Source organism: Myotis yumanensis, unplaced genomic scaffold (assembly GCF_028538775.1).
Source record: "Myotis yumanensis isolate MYYU_CA2020_CCGP unplaced genomic scaffold, mMyoYum1.0.hap1 SCAF_6, whole genome shotgun sequence".
Lineage (NCBI taxonomy): Eukaryota > Metazoa > Chordata > Mammalia > Chiroptera > Vespertilionidae > Myotis > Myotis yumanensis.
The window spans coordinates 16,687,898-16,711,282 of NW_027223757.1; the positions used below are offsets into that span (position 1 = coordinate 16,687,898).

Genomic DNA, 23,385 nt, shown 5'->3' on the forward strand with positions numbered 1-23,385 from the left:
TTTTTAATCATTTGGATTTAAATTGCTTTTAATTTAAACATTATTTGAAGAGAAAGTGGAATATTTATAAAAAATGAAATGTCCTATTTAGGAACATTATATGTACCTCCTTTTATTCAGGCTTCCATTTATATACTTCAGTAAATCTTTAAAATTTTCTTTGTATGTATCTTGCCATTATCTTGGTATATTTATTCCTAGATATTTTCCTTTTTTGTGTGTGTGCATGTCATCCTTGCACAAGGGCCATGCTAATCTTTTCTGTATTGTTTCAACTTTAGTATATATGTGCTGCTGAAGTGGGCACCCTAGATATTTTCTAGTTTGATAACACCATACCTGAGACTCTTTCAAATACATTATTATCATTAGTGTAGAAGATTGTTATATATAGCCATCTTACTGAACGATGTTATTTCTGTATTTTTTATGATATTGGTTCTTCAGATAGACAGTTCACCTGCTAATAATCAAATTTTCATTTCATTATTTAAAACTTCTTTTTTCTTCTTCTTTTTAAAATATAGCCTTTACTTATTTACTTATTTTTATTATCATTTTTTAAAAATCCTCACCTGAGGATATTTTTACATTGATTTTTAGAGAGAGTGGAAAAGAAAGGGAAAGATGGAGAGAGAAATGTCAATGTGAGAGAAACACATTGACTGGTTGCCTCCTGCTGGAGCCCTGACCAGGGCCCTGGCAGGGGAGGAGCCTGCCACCAAGGTACACACCCTTAACTGGAATCGAACCTGGGACTCTATTCCGTAGGCTGACGCCAAACCAGCTAGGGCTATTGTAAACTTCTTTATCTGTTGCTTTGACTAGAGATTCTAGAACAAAGTTGACTATAAATCACGATAGTAGGAATTCTTGTATTTATATTGGTTAGTGTTTCACTTTTAGTATTTGCTTTTGGTTTCTAAAATAAGGAGTCATCTTAGTTTATACAGGTATGCTTTAGGAGAGTTTAGAGTAGTCCTTCATTTCTAAAGAGACCATTGAGGAACAGGTGGTTACCTGGAGTACATCCTGCCAGTTGTTGCCTTGCCCTGCTATGGCAGTGAGCCTCCAGTGAATGGCAGGGATTTCCTCTTCATGCTTGGGGTTTCCAAACTGTTTCCATTATGTTTATTGTGTTTTTGCTCTCAACTCCACTACAGTTTAAGTACTTATGGTTTAGCCTCGCCTCACATTAGATTAGCTTCTTTGTTGTCGTTTAGTGGAATGGAAGATATTATGCTCAGAAGCCTTAAGAGCTTTGCTGGCATTGCTCTCAGGCACTTGTCTTCCACAGAAGTAGGAACGAAGGGACTGGGGTGGAGCTTGTGCAGCGCCTGTGGGTATCTCTCCCACCGCACACCCTGTCATCTTTCTTCTGTAAAGCTGGGTGGGCCTTACTAGGGCCTAATTCAGGCTGCAGTTTGGTAATTAATGAGCTACTGCACCCATGGAAGTGACATCATGAAGCCATTCTGTTTTCATTCTTGTGGTAAATTGCTTTCTATACACAGCCCTTAGGGTTCCATTACTTTTTTTTTTTAAAGTTTTATTTTGTTTGTTTCTTTTTTTGGGGTGGAGGGGAAGTTCCATTACTTTTATTTCATTTTTTTTTTTCACTTAAATTTTTATCCATTGCTATATGTCTCTCTGGTTTTCAATATCTGGACGTATTTAAGCATAACATTGAGGTTGATTAAGCTGATAGGTTGGCCACTTCTGATCTATAAAAACAGCAAAATCTATGATTCAACTTAATATATTATTGGACAGATAGGTCTTTCCAAGTTTTCATGATTAGTAATAATATTGCAAAAGTAGGTTTCCAGTTGTAAGACAAATAATACAATTAATGAGTAACATATAAAACATTCTTCCTTCAGACTGAAGGGTTGCATACACTGTTACATACAGCATTTTTCTTCTTTTGAATTTTTCCTTAGGATAAGTTCGTAAGGGAAGGGATGTCAAAGAATGGACCTTTTTATGGCTATTGTTGCATGTTGACAAGTCACTTTCTAAAAGGGCTGTACTTATAGATCAGTATACATTACCATGACTGTACTAGTTTTACGCTAACTTCACCATTAGACATTATCATTCAAACGATTACTTTATTTTTTTTTTTTTTTTTTTTAATAATTTCCATTTCTTAAAGTATTACAAAGAGTATCACACATGTCTCCTTTCTCCCCCCCACGACATTCCCCCGGCCCCCACCCCCCGCCCCCCCCGCCCCGTGTCTTGTGTCCATTGGTTAATCTTATATGCATGCATATAAGTCCTTCAGTTGGTCTCTTAATCCCCCCCCCAACCCTCCCCAGGCTCCCCATTGTAGTTTAACATTCCGTTCAATGTTGCTCTGCTTCTGCATCTACACCTGTTCATCAGTCCATACCGGTCCCCTTTATTTGTCCCAACCTCACTGGAGTAGTCTCAACCTCACCAGGGCCGTCTGAGCCTCACCAGGGCCGTTTCAACCTCACCGGGGTCGTCCCTACCTCACGGGGGCCGTTTCAACCTGACCGGGGTTGTCCCTACCACGCCGGGGCCGTTTCGACCTGACTGGGGTCGTCCCTACCTCACGGGGGCCGTTTCGACCTCACCGGGGTTGTCCCTACCACACCGGGGCTGTTTCAACCTGACCGGGGTTGTCCCTACCACACCGGGGCTGTTTCAACCTGACCGGGGTTGTCCCTACCACACCGGGGCCGTTTCGACCTGACTGGGGTCGTCCCTACCTCACGGGGGCCGTTTCAACCTGACCGGGGTTGTCCCTACCACGCCGGGGCCGTTTCGACCTGACTGGGGTCGTCCCTACCTCACGGGGGCTGTTTCAACCTCACCGGGGTCGTCCCTACCTCACGGGGGCCGTTTCAACCTGACCGGGGTTGTCCCTACCACGCCGGGGCCGATTCGACCTGACTGGGGTTGTCCCTACCTCACGGGGGCCGTTTCAACCTCACCGGGGTTGTCCCTACCACACCGGGGCTGTTTCAACCTGACCGGAGCCGTCCCTACCACACCGGGGCCGTTTCGACCTGACTGGGGTCGTCCCTACCTCACGGGGGCCGTTTCAACCTGACCGGGGTTGTCCCTACTACGCCGGGGCCGTTTCGACCTGACTGGGGTCGTCCCTACCTCACGGGGGCTGTTTCAACCTCACCGGGGTCGTCCCTACCTCACGGGGGCCGTTTCAACCTCACCGGGGTCGTCCCTACCTCACGGGGGCCGTTTCAACCTGACCGGGGTTGTCCCTACCACGCCGGGGCCGTTTCGACCTGACTGGGGTCGTCCCTACCTCACGGGGGCTGTTTCAACCTCACCGGGGTCGTCCCTACCTCACGGGGGCCGTTTCAACCTCACCGGGGTCGTCCCTACCTCACGGGGGCCGTTTCAACCTGACCGGGGTTGTCCCTACCACGCCGGGGCCGTTTCGACCTGACTGGGGTCGTCCCTACCTCACGGGGGCTGTTTCAACCTCACCGGGGTCGTCCCTACCACGCCGGGGCCGTTTCGACCTGACTGGGGTCGTCCCTACCTCACGGGGGCTGTTTCAACCTCACCGGGGTCGTCCCTACCACACCGGGGCCGTTTCGACCTGACTGGGGTCGTCCCTACCTCACGGGGGCCGTTTCAACCTCACCGGGGTTGTCCCTACCACACCGGGGCCGTTTCAACCTGACCGGGGTTGTCCCTACCACGCCGGGGCCGTTTCGACCTGACTGGGGTCGTCCCTACCTCACGGGGGCTGTTTCAACCTCACCGGGGTCGTCCCTACCTCACGGGGGCCGTTTCAACCTGACCGGGGTTGTCCCTACCACGCCGGGGCCGTTTCGACCTGACTGGGGTCGTCCCTACCTCACGGGGGCTGTTTCAACCTCACCGGGGTTGTCCCTACCACACCGGGGCCGTTTCAACCTGACCGGGGTTGTCCCTACCACGCCGGGGCCGTTTCGACCTGACTGGGGTCGTCCCTACCTCACGGGGGCTGTTTCAACCTCACCGGGGTCGTCCCTACCTCACGGGGGCCGTTTCAACCTGACCGGGGTCGTCCCTACCTCACGGGGGCCGTTTCAACCTGACCGGGGTTGTCCCTACCACGCCGGGGCCGTTTCGACCTGACTGGGGTCGTCCCTACCTCACGGGGGCTGTTTCAACCTCACCGGGGTCGTCCCTACCACACCGGGGCCGTTTCGACCTGACTGGGGTCGTCCCTACCTCACGGGGGCCGTTTCAACATCACCGGGGTTGTCCCTACCACACCGGGGCCGTTTCAACCTGACCGGGGTTGTCCCTACCACGCCGGGGCCGTTTCGACCTGACTGGGGTCGTCCCTACCTCACGGGGGCTGTTTCAACCTCACCGGGGTCGTCCCTACCACACCGGGGCCGTTTCGACCTGACTGGGGTCGTCCCTACCTCACGGGGGCTGTTTCAACCTCACCGGGGTCGTCCCTACCACACCGGGGCCGTTTCGACCTGACTGGGGTCGTCCCTACCTCACGGGGGCCGTTTCAACCTCACCGGGGTTGTCCCTACCACACCGGGGCCGTTTCAACCTGACCGGGGTTGTCCCTACCACGCCGGGGCCGTTTCGACCTGACTGGGGTCGTCCCTACCTCACGGGGGCTGTTTCAACCTCACCGGGGTCGTCCCTACCACACCGGGGCCGTTTCGACCTGACTGGGGTCGTCCCTACCTCACGGGGGCCGTTTCAACCTCACCGGGGTTGTCCCTACCACACCGGGGCCGTTTCAACCTGACCGGGGTTGTCCCTACCACGCCGGGGCCGTTTCGACCTGACTGGGGTCGTCCCTACCTCACGGGGGCTGTTTCAACCTCACCGGGGTCGTCCCTACCTCACGGGGGCCGTTTCAACCTGACCGGGGTTGTCCCTACCACGCCGGGGCCGTTTCGACCTGACTGGGGTCGTCCCTACCTCACGGGGGCTGTTTCAACCTCACCGGGGTCGTCCCTACCTCACGGGGGCCGTTTCAACCTCACCGGGGTCGTCCCTACCTCACGGGGGCCGTTTCAACCTGACCGGGGTTGTCCCTACCACGCCGGGGCCGTTTCGACCTGACTGGGGTCGTCCCTACCTCACGGGGGCTGTTTCAACCTCACCGGGGTCGTCCCTACCACGCCGGGGCCGTTTCGACCTGACTGGGGTCGTCCCTACCTCACGGGGGCTGTTTCAACCTCACCGGGGTCGTCCCTACCACACCGGGGCCGTTTCGACCTGACTGGGGTCGTCCCTACCTCACGGGGGCCGTTTCAACCTCACCGGGGTTGTCCCTACCACACCGGGGCCGTTTCAACCTGACCGGGGTTGTCCCTACCACGCCGGGGCCGTTTCGACCTGACTGGGGTCGTCCCTACCTCACGGGGGCTGTTTCAACCTCACCGGGGTCGTCCCTACCTCACGGGGGCCGTTTCAACCTGACCGGGGTTGTCCCTACCACGCCGGGGCCGTTTCGACCTGACTGGGGTCGTCCCTACCTCACGGGGGCTGTTTCAACCTCACCGGGGTTGTCCCTACCACACCGGGGCCGTTTCGACCTGACTGGGGTCGCCCCTACCTCACGGGGGCCGTTTCAACCTCACCGGGGTTGTCCCTACCACACCGGGGCCGTTTCAACCTGACCGGGGTTGTCCCTACCACGCCGGGGCCGTTTCGACCTGACTGGGGTCGTCCCTACCTCACGGGGGCTGTTTCAACCTCACCGGGGTCGTCCCTACCTCACGGGGGCCGTTTCAACCTGACCGGGGTCGTCCCTACCTCACGGGGGCCGTTTCAACCTGACCGGGGTTGTCCCTACCACACCGGGGCCGTTTCGACCTGACTGGGGTCGTCCCTACCTCACGGGGGCTGTTTCAACCTCACCGGGGTCGTCCCTACCACACCGGGGCCGTTTCGACCTGACTGGGGTCGTCCCTACCTCACGGGGGCCGTTTCAACCTCACCGGGGTTGTCCCTACCACACCGGGGCCGTTTCAACCTGACCGGGGTTGTCCCTACCACGCCGGGGCCGTTTCGACCTGACTGGGGTCGTCCCTACCTCACGGGGGCTGTTTCAACCTCACCGGGGTCGTCCCTACCACACCGGGGCCGTTTCGACCTGACTGGGGTCGTCCCTACCTCACGGGGGCTGTTTCAACCTCACCGGGGTCGTCCCTACCACACCGGGGCCGTTTCGACCTGACTGGGGTCGTCCCTACCTCACGGGGGCCGTTTCAACCTCACCGGGGTTGTCCCTACCACACCGGGGCCGTTTCAACCTGACCGGGGTTGTCCCTACCACGCCGGGGCCGTTTCGACCTGACTGGGGTCGTCCCTACCTCACGGGGGCTGTTTCAACCTCACCGGGGTCGTCCCTACCTCACGGGGGCCGTTTCAACCTGACCGGGGTTGTCCCTACCACGCCGGGGCCGTTTCGACCTGACTGGGGTCGTCCCTACCTCATGGGGGCCGTTTCAACCTCACCGGGGTCGTCCCTACCACACCGGGGCCGTTTCGACCTGACTGGGGTCGTCCCTACCTCACGGGGGCTGTTTCAACCTCACCGGGGTCGTCCCTACCACACCGGGGCCGTTTCGACCTGACTGGGGTCGTCCCTACCTCACGGGGGCCGTTTCAACCTCACCGGGGTTGTCCCTACCACACCGGGGCCGTTTCAACCTGACCGGGGTTGTCCCTACCACGCCGGGGCCGTTTCGACCTGACTGGGGTCGTCCCTACCTCACGGGGGCTGTTTCAACCTCACCGGGGTCGTCCCTACCTCACGGGGGCCGTTTCAACCTGACCGGGGTTGTCCCTACCACGCCGGGGCCGTTTCGACCTGACTGGGGTCGTCCCTACCTCACGGGGGCCGTTTCAACCTCACCGGGGTTGTCCCTACCACACCGGGGCTGTTTCAACCTGACCGGGGTTGTCCCTACCACACCGGGGCCGTCAAACGATTACTTTAATAACAATAAAACATTAGCTTGTTACTTGTGCCATTTTATTACAGTTAACAATCATTTATTCAGGTGTTCATTGATGAATGGTATGTTTTTTTTAGAAGTATGGTCTATCTGCACCCTTAGTCCATTTTATTTTGGTGTCATTTTTTTAAAATAGTCAATTTGAAAGTGGTTTTAATATACTATACATTGCCCTATCCTCAATTCCCTAGATTAAATTCTTCATTTACATACATTTTATTCCTCAGATGACAATCAAAACAAAACACATGATAAAAAAGAGAAGAAGATGGTGGTTCAGAAGCCCCATGGTACTGTGGAGTACACTGTAAGTATAAACAGGAAGTATGAATGTTTAATACTACTAGATTTATTTTTTTCCAAATATATTTTTATTTATTTCAGAGAGGAACGGAGAGGGAGGGAGAGATAGAAACATCAATGATGAGAGAGAATCATTGATTGGCTGCCTCCTGCACGCCCTACTGGGGATCAAGCCCGCAACTTGGTCATGTGCCCTTGACTGGAATCAAACCCGGGACCCTTCATTCCACAGGTCAGCGCTCTATCCACTGAGCCAAACCAGCTAGGGCAAACAATGAAGCTTCTTAAGACCTGTTCTAAGTCATTCTCTTCTCTCCATATTTTTTCCCAGGACAATCTCATGTAAACCTGTGACTTGAATTACCTGTGATTGACAGCCAGTTTTAGGACTCCTTCCCAGACATGCTTTCTGAGTTCTAGAACCATAGATTCAGTTGACTTCTCAACATATCTACTTAGACCTTCATGCTGGGTCTTTTTTTAAAGCAGCAGTGGCTCCATCATCCATACCTTTCTACAAGCCAGAACCTTATTCTTGACATTTCCCCTTTGCTCTCCATGTTTATTCTTGCTTTATGTAATCACCCAGCAAGTCTAGGCCAGATCTCTCTTCATTTTATTCTCTCATAGAATCATGTTCCTCTACATAGTTTATCTCAGTTTAACATTATTGGTTCACAAGTGTGACTATCACTTTAATGTCTATCCTATGCCTTATTTCATATATCCACTGGACACTAGGGGATAGACACGAGACCCCTTTTTGGCCACCATTGTACTGCTGCTGCTTGCAGGGTGCAGACCTCCGTACTGCGGAGTCAGTAGCTGAGTAGCGCTGTGCATGTGCTCATTACTGCGCCTCCAGGTTATGTGGCGTATACTCATCGCTCTTGCTACACCATGAGCTCCTGGAAGCCAGGAGCTGTTTCTGTTTATCCTAGGCCTGGCCTAATGTGGGCCACTGAATTATAGATCTGTCTTAATTCACATGGAAATAGCATTGTTGAGGAGTGTGCTGACTTCTAAGAAGAAATTAAGTGCTATTGCCATTGCCTGGTTGTATTTCCATCATGTTTACTTCGTTTCCACCGATTATTTGTGTGCATGCCAGGCTCGATATAAGGCAAGCAGCAGGACAAGACCCCTCCCTGGTGGTTCTGTGGGAGTGGTGCATCTTCTCCAAGCTTCCACGGAGTCACTGAGAGGAGCCCTGGCACAGGCGTTTCTTGCTCAGTGCTCTGTGAACATCTCTAAACATCTTTCTGTGGTTTACAGGCTTAGTCCTTTCCAGGAAGGATTTGGGGTGATTATATAGCTCACATTACCACTGTGTTTACCATATGTCATTGATGCCACAACACCTAGCACAGTGCTCAAGGGGTGCTGGAGTATTTGTCATTAATAACAATTGTCTAAAGCCGTCTGTGCATCCACAGGCCCCTCCAAAACAATGATAAGTGTTGTTTGCTAGGAGATGCTTCACATAGCATCACTGAACAATGCAGCGAGAGTCCAGATAAACTCCGAATTAATTCATATCAACAGGCGGTCAAATTAGTAATGCAGAAATGCCTACTTGTTTGGTTTATGTTATGGATATTAGTTTTACTTGGCAAGTTATTTAATGTGTACTTTATTGGAAATAAAAAGCCATTCATAACTTTGTTTATAGAGAACCATGCTAGTTCTTACTAGATTGCTTATATTGCTCTTGAGCTGTAGATATTCAAGCATTCTGGTTAGTTTCAAATATTTAGTGATAATCAGAATCCCTCTGAGGATCTGTGACTTGGTTCTCTATGTATGTTTTATTATACGTTAACAATCTTTAACTCTAGATTGTTAAAGTCTCTTCTTTCCTTAACTCCCTATACACAGTATCTTCTACAAGTTTTTTCATAAAAATATGAAGTGCTGTCAAGCAGAAATTATGATTATCTCTATTTGGTGGATGAAGAACCAGAGACCCAGAGAGGTTAAGCAAATGACCCAAGGTCACACAGCTAGCACATGGAAGATCTGGAATTCAGGACCACCAGATTGGGCTGTTGTCTGCATCCTCAGACTGTGTCTTGTATTGACTCCAAATTCTTAAAATCCCTGGATTTACATGTACAGGGGTGGGCAAAAGTAGGTTTCCAGTTGTAAGACAAATAATACAATTAATAAATAATAATACAAAAATAAACTCTGTTTCACATACTCACAACTATAAACTATTTTCGTCTACCCTGAATTATATAAATATCTAATATTGGGAAAATATCTATATTTAAACTTTTTTTTCATTTTTAGTACAGGTAATTTTGCTCAGGGTAGATATTAGAGCATATATTAAGTTTTCTATGATTTAAAAACATGTATTTATATCCTAACTTTTTCTAGGAATGCTTTCAAGTAATTTCAGTGTCACCTGTAACTATGAATTTGATTAGCCTGAGATAGTTTATCTGGTTGGTGGGGTTTTGATGGAGGGCAGTGGTGAGTTTAATTCTTTGCATCCGTTCACAGTCTCCTGCAGCCATATCAAATCTCCACCTAACGCAAGGCTCATCTGGTGGGACAGCTCTGCGCACAGTGCTGTAGGTGGGATCGTCTCCGTGATGGTCCCCAGTGTGACCTCCCACTAACTAGGTCCGTCCCACGGTCCTGGAAGGGATACTGAACTGACCAGAGGCAGCGACTTCCTTTTCTCGGGCGGGGCTTTTTTTTACTGTGAAGTTTCACATCTTATCACTGCCCTCTTTATTCCTGTTCTCTCTGTGTTATAGAGAAAAGAACACCATGTATCACAGTTTATAGATTTAAGATTAACACTAATTGGTCATTTTTAATGACATTGAACAATTATTGATAGCTAATCTAGATTTCTTTCAGCTTTTGACTGTATTCATGCGTCAAATGTCTGAGTACCTTTTACGTGTCAGGCACTGTGGAGGGAAATGGCCATTAACAGGCCACCGTGCAGTAGCCTATAGTACAGTGAAGAGCCAGGCAAGTGGTCAGAAAACAGAGGAAGTAAGTAGTCCCATTTCCCCGATGGGTGGTACTGTGTGCATGTTTTACTTCTTTTCTTCTTCCAGTTTGGTATTGTACCTTTTGGACCTCTGCTCCATACACCGAAGTTGTGCCAAAGTAAGTTTAGATATCTCTTAGTGAACAGTGCACTTGAAGATAAAGGAGCCCAGGAATGAGTAACATATAAAACATTCTTCCTTCAGGCTGAAGGGTTGTGGGTTTGATTCTGGTCAAGGGCACACACCTCAGCTGTAGGTTCAATCCCCAGCCCCAGTGGGGGCACATGTGGACGCAACCAACCAATGTGTCTCTTTCACATCAATGTTTCTCTCTCTGTGTCTCTCCCCCTCCCTTCCACTCTCTCTAAAATTCAATGGAAAAAATACCCTTGGGTAAGGATTAAAATAAATAAATAAATAAACGAATTGAGAATGTATTCATTCTTTTTCATAATATGTCTAGATGTATTTATTAATTTTTATTCATTCTTATCACCAATAGATTATTGTCTATCAAAAGGAAGTTTTTTTGTTCCTTTTTGCTGTATATATTGAATCTTGTCTGTTGGATTATTCTAGGCTGGAAGCCAGGACACCCTAAACTCCATAGCACTGAAATTTAACATCACTCCCAATAAACTAGTGGAAATGAATAAACTTTTCACACATACTATTGTTCCAGGCCAGGTAATGATTTTCTTGTTGCATATTACTTTCAAAATTTTACATTTATCTGTTATTGCCATTTTTAACGCCTCACTGTTAGTGTCATACATCGGGTTATCATCAATGATCATGTGCATTGGGTTGAGTCTTTCCTTTAGGTCCGAGAATTCTGAAAGCAGTACTTAGGAACTGTTCAGAGACGAATGCTTTGCAAATAATTAACACAGTATCCTTAACTATTACTAGTTTATGTTATAGATTTTTACCCCTTAGGGCATCAAAAAAAGTTTTTCCTATAGACTATCACTCAGATATTCTTAGAATGTTTAATTTAGAATTGCAAGTTTTAGTTTAGTCCACTCCTGGGATATATTATGGCCATCATTTTATTTTAAATTAGACATAATTTTTTGTCATTTTTGTTTTGATTTAATACCCTTTTGACAAACATAGTCAATTTAGCCAATGGCAGAGACATTCATTCAGCAGGACCATCAAGAAAAGGCACAGAGAACACTAACCCTAACTCTAGCCCTAGCCCTATCACTAACCCTAGCCCAAACCCAACCCTAATCCCCAGCCTTACCCTAACACTAACCCTCACTCTCAACCTAAAAAATTATTAAAAAAGAAAAGGCACAGAGACTTTTTTCAGAATGTTAGTACTCTCTTTGTTAAACTGCATGAAACTGACAAGTTGTACAATTGTGCCATTCTTGATTAATCCAGCAAAATTTTTAAAATATCTTCTATGTGATAAGATATTCTTGTATTTCTGTTTGAAAACTCTATTTAGACAATCAGTGTAATTGACCCAGTCATTGCGGAATCGAGCTGAGGCCAGGTTTTCAATCCCATCATGGACCTGCTTGGTTGCCATGAGCACATTCTGGTTTCATTGCTGACTTACTAGAGCATCTTCCTGCACCTCTACGTTATAGTGACATTTCATTCTTTCAGGACAGATGCTGCTGCTTTAAGTAGAACTTCATTCAGGCGATGGCGATACTGTTATTTGCATTTTTCGCAAGGGAAGCACATGAAGCCAATAGGCCATCGTTGGCCAATTTGTACTGTTGTGCTTTTGGTATTTATGTCTTTGTCAAAAGGGAAATTAGGATACTGCCAGTACCAGCTAGTTGAGGGGAAATATGCATTAGAACTTTTTAAAAATTAATAAATTTTCACCTCTGGGAAAATTAATGGGGTATTGCTGCATAATGTGTGCATTATTGTAGTTTATAAGAATGACTAAAAATATATATATTTCTCATATATATGGGGGTGGGGGTGCAAAAGTAGATTTGCAGTTGTGAGTTTACTTTGTTTTGAGGTAACTTTTGGAAGCACCTAGGGATGGCAGCTGGTTGCCAGGAGACAATCATGTTATTAGAGGTTTGAAACTTTCAATTGATTGTTCCCCCAATAACCCCACCCCTACCTCCAGGGAGAGGAGAGGTGCTGGCCATTGAATCAATCACCAGTGGCCAGTGATCTGGTCAGTCATGAATGGCTGTGCCTCCATAACAACCCAAGATGACTGGCTTAGGAGAGCTTCCAGGTTGATGAACATGTGGAGATTTGGGGAGACTGGGGAGCCTGTAGAGGGCATGGAAGCTCCCTGCCCTTCCCCCATACCTTGCCCTATGCATCTCTTCCATGTGGCTGTTCCCAAGTTACAACTTCCATGAGTTGTCTCCTTAAACTAGTGACCTAGTATGTTACATGTTTCTGTGAGTTCTGTGAGCTGTTTTGGCAGATTAATCTAACCCAGGGAGGGGTTGTAGGAACCTCTGATTTATAGCCAGTTGCTCAGAAGTATAGATGACAACCTGGATTTGCAATTGGCATCCTGAGTCAGGGGCTCATTGGAACCTCCATTTGGCCAGAAGCATGCGGCTGGTATCTGAAGTGTGTGTGTGAGAGGAGGGGGTGCAGTCTTGTAGGGCTGAACCCGTAACCTGTGGAATCTGATGCTATTTCCGGGTAGATAGTGTCAGAATTGAGTTGGATTCTTGGAACTCTGATGGTGTCTGAAAATTATTGGTGGGGGACCCCTGCCCTCCATATTGGAATTGGGTCCAGGAACCCTTTTCCTTGTATAACTGACCCATAGGAGAGACCCTCAGGGCACATATTTACTAATTCAAGGCTAGAATTTACTAGAGCACAGTAAAACAGGCTGATTCACTATTCTTTTACTCTGTCCATAAACAGATAGTTTATTGGTACTTAAGGTCCAGTAGGCAACAAGAGGTATAAGGACTGTTGAAATATGCCTACTGTAAGGATGACAATACCAGGAATAGGCACTCTAGTTTGTTCTTTTTTGCCTTGGAGTAGCTATTTGACTTGGGCAAGTCACTTTCTTCTTTGGACTTCAGTTTTCTAGTCTCTGAAGTTAGGGGTTGGGCTGCATTGTCTTAGGTGTCCTCCAGCCGTTGTTGTGCTGCTCAGTACTCATCTAACTAAACAGTTAGGTGCGGTTAGTTGCGCCAGGACTTGGCTGTCCTCTTGATTTTGCCAGCAAAGATAAGGAATTGAGAAGAGTAACATTGATTGAGGGGCTTTCAAAAACTGTAGATGATATTTTGCTTTCAAAGACTTCTATGTAGACCAGTGATGGCGAACCTTTTGAGCTCGGCGTGTCAGCATTTTGAAAAACCCTAACTTAACTCTGGTGCCGTGTCACATATAGAAATTTTTTGATATTTGCAACCATAGTAAAACAAAGATTTATATTTTTGATATTTATTTTATATATTTAAATGCCATATAACAAAGAAAGATCAACCAAAAAAATGAGTTCACGTGTCACCTCTGACACGCGTGTCATAGGTTCGCCATCACTGACATAGACTGTCTTGGAGCTCAGAGGGTTAGGCATCCCTCTCATCTCAGTACATCTGATTAATCAAAACTGGTTTTATCCGCTCTGGTTTCAGAAAATTTGAGACTCACCTGTCTAAAGACTCAGTTGATGGTCACCTTGAGGTAGGAAAGAGAACTGGTATGGCTGGGTGAGTGACCCACCACATGTCAGAGGTGATTTTCAGAGGAGGTTACGCAGGAGCTTATTGAACTAAAACTTTACTCTAGACTTTCTGATGTTTCACAGCCAGTTTTATGGCTTATGTGTCCATTTTGGAGCCCAGATTTTTAGTAGTAATTTCTCCTTATTTTTTCTTGATGTAGATTTTCCCACCTTAATCTTAATGTGTCTTTTGTTGTTGCCTTGTTTTATTTTTTCTGGATTGAAGAGAGCTTTAAATAACTAAAGTTAAAACAGAGATATGCCTGGAGGGTTGGGAGAGAGTGAATAACAGTTTTGAACAGCTGTTATATTATTAGCCCTGAATTGTGTTTTATAACATTAGAGACCATAATATTAAGATTGTCTTTAATATATACCAAAAGGTGCCGTGTCTCATTAAAAGAGTGTTGGATGACAAGATCATAATAACATTTCGGAACCAGATTTTTATTTTTGTTTCTAGGTAATCGAGACAGTGATGGAAGGGAAAGTATTGAGATTATTGATAATACGGTGTATAGTTTATCATATAAGGACCTCGCTACATTATCACTCAGGTCCTGCTTGGAGTTAGCAAACCTGGATTTGTTTTCATCTCTTCCTAACACAGGTGTTATGTTTAGAAGCATACCGTGTACTGCTATGTACTGTGCTCTCCAGGCTTCATTGGACCCACCTGCTTCACATGGCTTGTGCAGAATACTCACCCACCTTGCTCTCCACTTTATGAGCTTCTGTAGTCTGTAGGTGTGTTCGGTGCCCTTTGCACTGCACACGTTCATATTGCTGCATACTGTTTCACGGATTAGTCTGAAGACCTCAAGTTGCTTATGAGTTCAGTGAAAGCCAGCTAGGTCTTAGTCGTGCACATCACATGATACTGTGCGGAGAGTAACTGCTCTAAACGTTGCCTAGGGTTTGCCTGATTCTCGGTACTCACCTTGGTTTTCTTTTCTATTCTCAGGTTCTTTTTGTGCCAGATGCCAACTTTCCCTCTAGTACCTTAAAGTTATCATCATCCAGTCCTGGTGCTACTGTCTCTCCTTCATCATCAGATGCAGAATATGACAAACTGCCTGTATGTATGTCATTCATGTACTGAAGTGCATATTTGTGTGTGAACTTATAAATATAGACTATACAGGGTGTCTCCAAAAATGTAAACACACTTTGTATGATTATAAAGTTAGTGTTTATTAACATACAGTTCATTTTCAAAATTAAAAGAATCTGCAGCAATGAATACTTTATTTTGTCAATGTCTGTTTTCAAACTGATGACCGTTCTGGTCCAGGCACTGCTGATAACGTGAAGCAACAGAATTGCAAATATCAAGAATCATTTCGTTCGGTATTTGTGCACCTTCAATTTATTGACTGTTGCTGGTTTTGTACCGTAAACTTTAATTTTTATGTGTCCCCATAAAAAAAAAAGTCTAGTGGCACTTTAGGATAAATTTTCTTTGTTCAAAGCTTAGACTGGCTTCAGCCATTATTTCAAATCAGTTAAACATGAAAAGGAGTGAAAATGGAGTTAGCAGCCATTAAAATGTGTATACAGTTTTGGGGGACACCTTATATGTTCCATGTTCTTTTTCTCAAGACTTCAACTTAAATTTTCCCCAGGGGAGCGGAGTTAAGTGTAACTTGTTGTTAATTGAGAGAATGCATTTTATTCAGAAGAAGCCTGTTCACATTTAAAGTCTCAACGGCAAAACACATGCCTTGTTTACATAGGTATGAAGTTAAACTCTCACCAAAACCGGTAGTTTATTTGCACTCCTTTTATTCCTTTTTCTAAAGAAATTGAACCATGAGTCAACTGTGAATTCTTTTATTTAGGTTATTTTCTAAGATATTGGGTGAGCCATTTTTGGGGTGTTCATAGATATGTACTTTTTACACATATTTCGTTTGATTTACTTACTTGTTATATATATGTAATATTTTTGAATGACCAAAGACATTTGTCTTATATATGTTTAAGTTAAATAGAAGCAGGTTATTTACAGGGAACTTGTGTGGTTTGATTTATATAAGTCATCTGTTTTGAGAAATTGCTTCTATTTGATGTTGGGAATTTTTGCTTGGTAAAGGATGCTGACTTAGCAAGAAAGGCCATAAAACCCATTGAAAGAGTCTTGTCCTCTACTTCTGAAGAAGACGAGCCTGGCGTGGTAAAGTTTTTAAAAATGAATTGTCGATACTTCACCGATGGAAAGGTATGTGGCAGTGCAGTTTCCTTTTCTTGAAATCTATGGGAAACAAAGCTAGCTTTTAAATTACTGAAGGCAGGCTACCTTAAACGGTCTCACCCCCGATTTCACCCTGTTTCAGCATAAGATTTCACACATGCCCATTAGTTCTCCCCAGTTGAATGCCTGGCATTTTACTTGTTGAGGGAAATGTGATCAGTGCTTCTTTGTGACCCTGGATTCAGCGTTTTGTTTTCAGTTCTTGGCCTATGAATTGTTAGGGAGACAGTGTAGTATACGTTTAACAGCAAATGATTGAGTCAGACCCATTGAATTTAAATTCCAACTCTGCCACCCATTAGCTATGAGACCATGGGCACGGTGTTTAAATTTCCCGAGCTTCCATTTTCCTCATCTATAAAATAGGAACAGTAATAAAATTTAATTAGTGGGGTATTGCAATTAAAAGGGAAAATTCATGTGAAGAGCTTAGTACCTAACATGGAAAATGGTGAGTTCTCCGCCCTTCTGCTGGAGACGCTGGTATTAAAATGTCTGCTGTCGTGTGTTTAGTTTTTTGGTTGTTGGGTTTTTTTTACAAAGAGAAAATCCAACTTTCTTCCTCTGAAGAAACAGTTGTGTTGATAAAATGGAATTCCTATCCTCATAGTAGAGATGTTCCAAACAACAGGAAAATGGGTATTGATACAGACTTGTAACCTTTTCAGTCAAAAAGAAGTAATGCTTGAGATGCACAACATTTTGCAAAGATTATTACTGAAGTCATTAAGGGCACAAAATAAATTATTTACCTAAAGGGATTCATCTGTATCCTCCTGTCTTTGGTAGATAATATCCCTGTGGCCATCCAGGTCTATATTATAAACTGACCAAGCTTCAGACAAAAAACTTGGTTTTTGCTTTGAATTTCCATAGTTCAGCTATATGCACTTCTGCAAAAATGTTATATTCCTGTTGGTGTCAAATTTTCCTGGATGTAGGCTTTCTAAACATTTTAGAGAGAAATACTAGGACCGTTCTTTGGCACCGTGAGTCGGAGACAGCTGGTCCCTTAGCCCAGTACCATACACTTGTTGGACACATGGTGAATACGTGCTGAGTGAATTGTAAAGCACCCAGTTCTCCATCGGGAATGCATCTGGGACAGCCCCTCTCATTTTACAGACAGGAATTGGGGAACCTGAGACTTACGTGTGTAACCCAAGATCCCAGCACAATTATACTACTGTAGCAGCTGCACCAGAACCAGGCTCGGTTGATTGCCACAGATTTTCTCTGCCTCACCCCACAGTACCCAACACTGCATTTCTCCAGCCTGTTTCTCCAGCCCTCTTAAAGGGGACAGGATTGTCATGTAGGAGTCTGTGGTTCACCAGAGTCAACGGAATGACAACATGAGTTCATTAAAGCTCTGTGACGGTTGTATTTCTGCCTGTAGTGATTCTGTCCTGTTCATTTGTCCTGCAGGGTGTGGTCGGAGGTGTCATGATTGTCACTCCTAACAACATCATGTTTGATCCTCACAAGTCCGACCCCCTGGTCATTGAAAATGGGTGTGAGGAGTATGGCCTCATTTGCCCCATGGAAGAGGTGGTTTCCATTGCCCTCTACAATGACATTTCCCACATGAAGATCAAAGATGCCTTGCCATCGTAAGAGACATTTCTTGTTTATCAGGGAAAAAAAGGGGGGGGGGGGCAGGGGTTCTTGGGAGTATTAAATGCAATTAAAAGGTGAGAGCATGGGCAGGAGCAAGAGATTTTGTGGAGGTAAATTTGAAGGTGGAGATTTGTGCACTAATAATAGAAAGGGAAGGTATATCTTTACAGAAAGATTTCTCTCCTTATGAGATTGTGTTTGATGATCCAGGATACAGGGCTAATGCCATAGCTGGGAAGAGAGAAGAGTTAAGGATTGACTGCCAATATGCTGAAATTATTTCTGCGTTGTACACTATATAAAGACATTTCAGTCTAATGAACAATGAGCAAAATAGGTTGTATGAGTGGAATCCGTGTGAAATGAACTTAGTATTATTGGCTCAGAATTCCATCACTTGTTTAAACATTTAAAATAGCTTAAAATTTTATTATTACTAAAAATTGCATGGTAAAACAACTATAAATTAGCTGCAGTGTGCAAATAGTTTTTAAGTGTGTGTGTGTAAAATCTCTCCATCCTCACCTTTAGGGCTTTGTATTTTTTGTGTAGGACATTTTGCAATTCCAGCTGCCACAGAAAATAGGAAGGGAACAACTGAAAGGATTATTGGTCATCATTAGGTTCCTGGCTGAGTCTAGAAAACATTAATCAAAAGCAGATTTGGTTGACACAGCTATGTACTTTGCCCCAGCAGTGCTTGGCAGCTGAGGTGCAAAAACAAAACAAACAAACAAAAAAAACCCCCAGATGACTAAATTAATCTCAGCTTGGAATAGGTAGGAGAACGAGAAGGGAGGGGTAGACAATAAAGGTAGTACAGGAGGCTGATTAGAGTGCAGTCAAGCGTATTCTTTCTGGGGGTCAAGCTAGGTAAATAAGGAAGCGATGAGAAAGGGGTTTGGATGATAATGGAAGAAAGTTTTGCTTATACACCAAGAACGTGAAGAGCTGGGTTTCTTTGTTGCAGGACTTCTTGTAGCCTTTAATATGAAAAATTAAATTTTGGTCCTAATATGGAAAGGATACCACATTACACATTTGTTTGACGCTAGGATTGAAGCATCTTTAACATCTGAATGCTGGTGTTGGGCGGCACATTTCTGTGTATGCAGGTTCCTGTGGAACAGAGACGTCAGTCATTATTTAGCATGTGGCACTTAGGGACTCAGCGAATGCTTATTGAATTGAAGTGAATTATGAATTAAAGAGGCTTTTTAAAGCATTTGTCAGAGTCTAGCAATTATGTAGGCTCTTATCTTCTATTGGAAAAAGCATGGATGTTCCATGCAAGTGATTTATTAAATAACTTGGGGGACAGTCTTATAACTTGAGAACTTGGTGGTTCTTTGTTGTTTTATTGTCATAATTATTTCAAAGCCAGAATAATAAAGTATTACCTGAATATGATCTAGCCTTTTTAGAAAATAAAATGATTTCTGAAATCTGAAAATGTTATTTTTTGAAAGGGTTTTTATATCTCTGTTTTAACACTAAGGTAAGTGAAAACCTACTTGAGACACATAGGTTACTCAAGATATTTCCAGTCATGGATTAACATGTGTGGTTGTGTTTTGTTTTACCAATTATTTTAAACTTTGGAATACATGTTTAATCAATATTTTTGTATAACTCAAACTGGATAGGAAGGAAAAATAAATTGACTGCAGCCCAGGATAGTGAGTTTCAGCTTATAAACCAATTGGCCATTGCCATAAAATAAGATGATAATGGTTATAAAATGAAGGAGTTAAGAAGTTTAAGCTTAGCTAAGAAGTGTGAACTAAGTATTATAAGTAAGAGTTTACTTAGCTTATTTATACTTCTATTAAATTTTTAAGTTGTGAAATGGAACAGGTACTATATATTCACGTTAATAGTGGAAGCTTCCTCTTGTTCCCTTGGGAATAGAAGGATATCTGTGTTTGGAAGCATTAGATCCTAAGCCATGAAACCCCAAATTAGGGTTCACTTTATAGAATGGTTAAATGTATAGCTACTCAAGGAGCCATTCAGAATTAATGTAGTTGGTTTACTTACTATTTTATAAAAAGGAAACATTTTAAATATTTAAGGAAGTTTAGTCATAGTACTAAAACCTTTCCTCTCCTTCATGAAAATCAGGAGCATTATTTCATCATTGGAAGCCTGGTGGGAGACATCTCCATGCTCATGATTGACTTCCAAAACCCTCCATGTCTTCTAGCAGGATATGCAGCTTCCATGGTTCTTTGTTTTGCCACTTCTTATGTTTCATTTTGAAGTTAATTTTTAAATTTCATTTTCTTATTCTGAAATCATTTAAACATATTTAAGTTGTGGTCTATTTATGTTTTGGTTTTCAGCTGGGTTTTGTTTTGGTTTTTGCTTTTCCTCCATTTTGTTTTTGTTTTGCTTTTAACATTCCATGTGCACCCACCATTTTTCCCTCAACAGTGACCTACCTCAGGATCTTTGTCCTCTGTACAGGCCTGGAGAATGGGAAGACCTGGCTTCGGAAAAGGATATCAACCCCTTTAGTAAGTTTAAATCCCTCAGCAAGGAAAAACGGCCGCACAGTGGAGAGAGAACCATCACTGCAGATTCCAAATCCACAAGGCCTTTGGAGAAACCAACAGAATACACACACACGCAACCCTCAGACAGCTCTGGGTCAGGACAGCTAAAGAAACTGGAATCCTCTGTGGAGGCAACCGAGGGATCTACCACAGCAACTCAAGTCAGCAAGCAGCCTCCTGACCCTCCTACTGAATTTAAGTCTGTCGCCAAAGAAAATTCCCTTCTAGGAGAAGAAGATGACTTCGTTGACTTGGATGAGCTGCCTTCCCAAAATGATAGTGGAACGGACAAAAGAGACACCTCAAAGGAGTGCCTTTCTCTCCACCCAGAGGAGCAAAGGAAGGCTGAGTCACAGGTCATCAGTTCTGCCACGGACATGCAGGCGCAGTCAGCCCTGAGCTTTTCAAGAACAGAAAGTGATGCTGAACTGAAGGGGGCCCTAGATTTAGAAACCTGTGAGAAACAAGATAAAATGCCCGAGGTGGACAAGCAATCTGGTTCTCCCGGAAGCCAGGTGGAAAACACATTGAACATACATGAAGATCTAGATAAAGTTAAACTCATCGAATACTACCTTAGTAAGAACCAAGAAGGGTCACCTGAGAACTTGCAGAAGGCGGAATTAAGTGATGGCAAAAGGATTGAGCCAGGGGGAATAGACATCACTCTCAGTAGTTCTCTTCCCCAGGGCAGCGAGCCCCCAACGGAGGGCAATAAAGAGCCAGATAAAAACTGGGTGAAGGAGAGAGCACCCCATCCCCTACAGCTGGGCTCTTCTACAGAAGAAAATCTGAGTCAAGAGTCTCTAGGCAACTCTTTGGAAGCTACCCAGGACAAAAGCTGCCAGGGCGCACAAATGGATAATAAGTCTGAAATCCAGTTATGGCTGTTAAAGAGAATTCAGGTACCTATTGAAGGTAAGCCACTTCTGTTTACTGTCTTTCTATTCTGTTGTATAGTCGGCCTTTCTTACATAAGCACATGCACAAGTAGTACCATTTGAGAGAAGTGTTTTCTCAATAGAGCATATCTTTACTGATAAATTAATACTTGGGAAAATTAGCAATATATGCTATCTAATTTGGAACTTTAGGGTAGATTTCTATTTCAAAAGTAGTTGTTTTTTTTTATCTTTCAAGTAAATTTCCTTTTTGACATTGAATTTCTAAATCTAAAGGAGTTTAAAATATTTTTGAAGATAATTCTAAACTGTTGCATTATGATGTGACTGTGTCCTCAGTATCATTCTTGTATTTTTGCCTGGCCGGCATGGCTCAGTGCTTGAGCTACCAACTGTGAACCAGGACGTCACAGTTCGAATCCCATCCAGGGCACATGCCCGGATTGTGGGTTGTGGGCTCGATCTCGATGCAGGAGGCAATCAGTGGTTCTCTCTCGTCATTGATGTTTCTATCTCTCTCTCCCTCTCCTTTCCTCTCTGAAATCAATAAAAAATAATACTTTTTAAAAAAGTATTATTGTGTCTTGTCACAATTCTTCACTGGTTGGTATTATGTTGGTTTTTATGCTTATTCACAGTACATAGCATCTCATGTGATGTAGACCAAGCTGAAATGTCCAAAGCTTTCTCCTTCCGTGCTCAAGAAGCTCCTTTTATGTTCTGAAAACTTTAATTAGTCCCAATGTGATGATGATGTGTGATGTTTCTGCCATATGTTTTGACTTTCCATCACTATGAGGGGATTAAACACTATTCTTTGTAAGTTGAAAGGTTTTGCTGCCACCAGTGTTGTCAGTATTGAGGAAGATATTTTGCATGTGTGATTCAGATATGCTTCCTTCAAAAGAAGAGAAAAGCAAGACTCCACCCATGTTTCTGTGCATTAAAGTGGGAAAACCGATGAGGAAATCTTTTGCCACACACACGGCAGCCATGGTCCAGCAGTACGGCAAGCGAAGGAAGCAGCCCGAGTACTGGTTCGCTGTTCCTCGGGAGAGGTGAGTGTGGGCCAGCATGGAAAATCTGGTCGGTTAGATCCTCATTGCATCTTGGGTTTCCGGGCAATTTTTTTTACCTTAATTTTAAGATACTTCATTTTATTCTTAAATAAGAGATTTCTCTTGTACATTTTAGAATTTCTAGAAGAATATTATTTGAGTATAGCTTTCTGCTACAGGCCATCATAGAACTGCATGGTGAACCACTTTCATAACTTTCTAAGCAGTGGAATTTTAAATGAAGGAAGAGTTAGCTATTCTCAAGTGCTGGTAATTGGAAGCGTTCTTCCGTTGAGAAGAGAGGAATTCCATGAAGCAGATCCACACCCTCTAAGTGCCATAGAGAGGCCCAAGTGTAACTTTTAAAGTGCTCATTATTCTGGGGAACTGAGGATTGCTTTGGCCTTGTGGAAGGCGTATCTGTGACTCGGCAGCTGGAGAAATGTGACATGAGATTGCATGGATGGGTAGAGGGAATGCACACCTCGGAGAGATTTGCATTATAAATTGCCAAAGAAGAAATGTTATTGGTTGTGTCACAGTCCAGGATGGCAGGTAGTGGCATAGGAATTCTTCAGCGGTGCATCACCGAACACATTTTTATAATAAAAATAGGGAACATTATTTTTAGAAAAAAAAACAATTCTCCCTTTGTATATGTGGTAGAATAAAAATGTCTTTATAAAGGCCTTGCAGTTGGTTTTTAAAATTGTTAAACCCACACATATTTCTTTTTCCTAATTATTCATCCAGCCTCATCATCTGGGCAGACATTTTGGCACACACCTGCCAAGAACACATATACTCGGCAGGCTTCCTTGAGCATGAATTGCTCATAAAACAAAATTAATTTCCAAGCAAGGGTACATTTTCGGGCTGATTAGTACTCAGAATGAGAATTCTCATCAGGAATTGCCTCATTTTAATAAATTATAGTTTAATCTGGAAAATAAATAGGATTAAAATGCTTGGAAAAATTGACAG

General features: G+C 44.3%; 1 protein-coding gene and 1 non-coding gene across 8 annotated transcripts in view; one reads left to right on the plus strand and one right to left on the minus strand.

Annotated features, from left to right (window-relative positions):
• NCOA7 (nuclear receptor coactivator 7) overlaps positions 1 to 23,385 on the plus strand; it is a 120,478-nt gene that overhangs the window by 69,080 nt on the left and 28,013 nt on the right. For 6 of the 7 annotated variants that reach the window (XM_070417633.1, XM_070417631.1, XM_070417632.1 and 3 more), the window contains 7 exons: positions 7,217 to 7,296; positions 10,889 to 10,996; positions 14,974 to 15,087; positions 16,105 to 16,230; positions 17,692 to 17,876; positions 20,320 to 21,359; positions 22,233 to 22,401. In XM_070417633.1, the coding sequence (XP_070273734.1) occupies positions 7,217 to 7,296; positions 10,889 to 10,996; positions 14,974 to 15,087; positions 16,105 to 16,230; positions 17,692 to 17,876; positions 20,320 to 21,359; positions 22,233 to 22,401 (1,822 nt within the window). The remainder of the gene's footprint in view (positions 1 to 7,216; positions 7,297 to 10,888; positions 10,997 to 14,973; positions 15,088 to 16,104; positions 16,231 to 17,691; positions 17,877 to 20,319; positions 21,360 to 22,232; positions 22,402 to 23,385) is intronic. The other variant, XM_070417635.1, reaches the window with a different exon arrangement.
• On the minus strand, positions 198 to 307 carry LOC139013318 (U6 spliceosomal RNA). Its single transcript, XR_011471980.1, has one exon. It is a non-coding gene; the product is annotated as a U6 spliceosomal RNA (small nuclear RNA).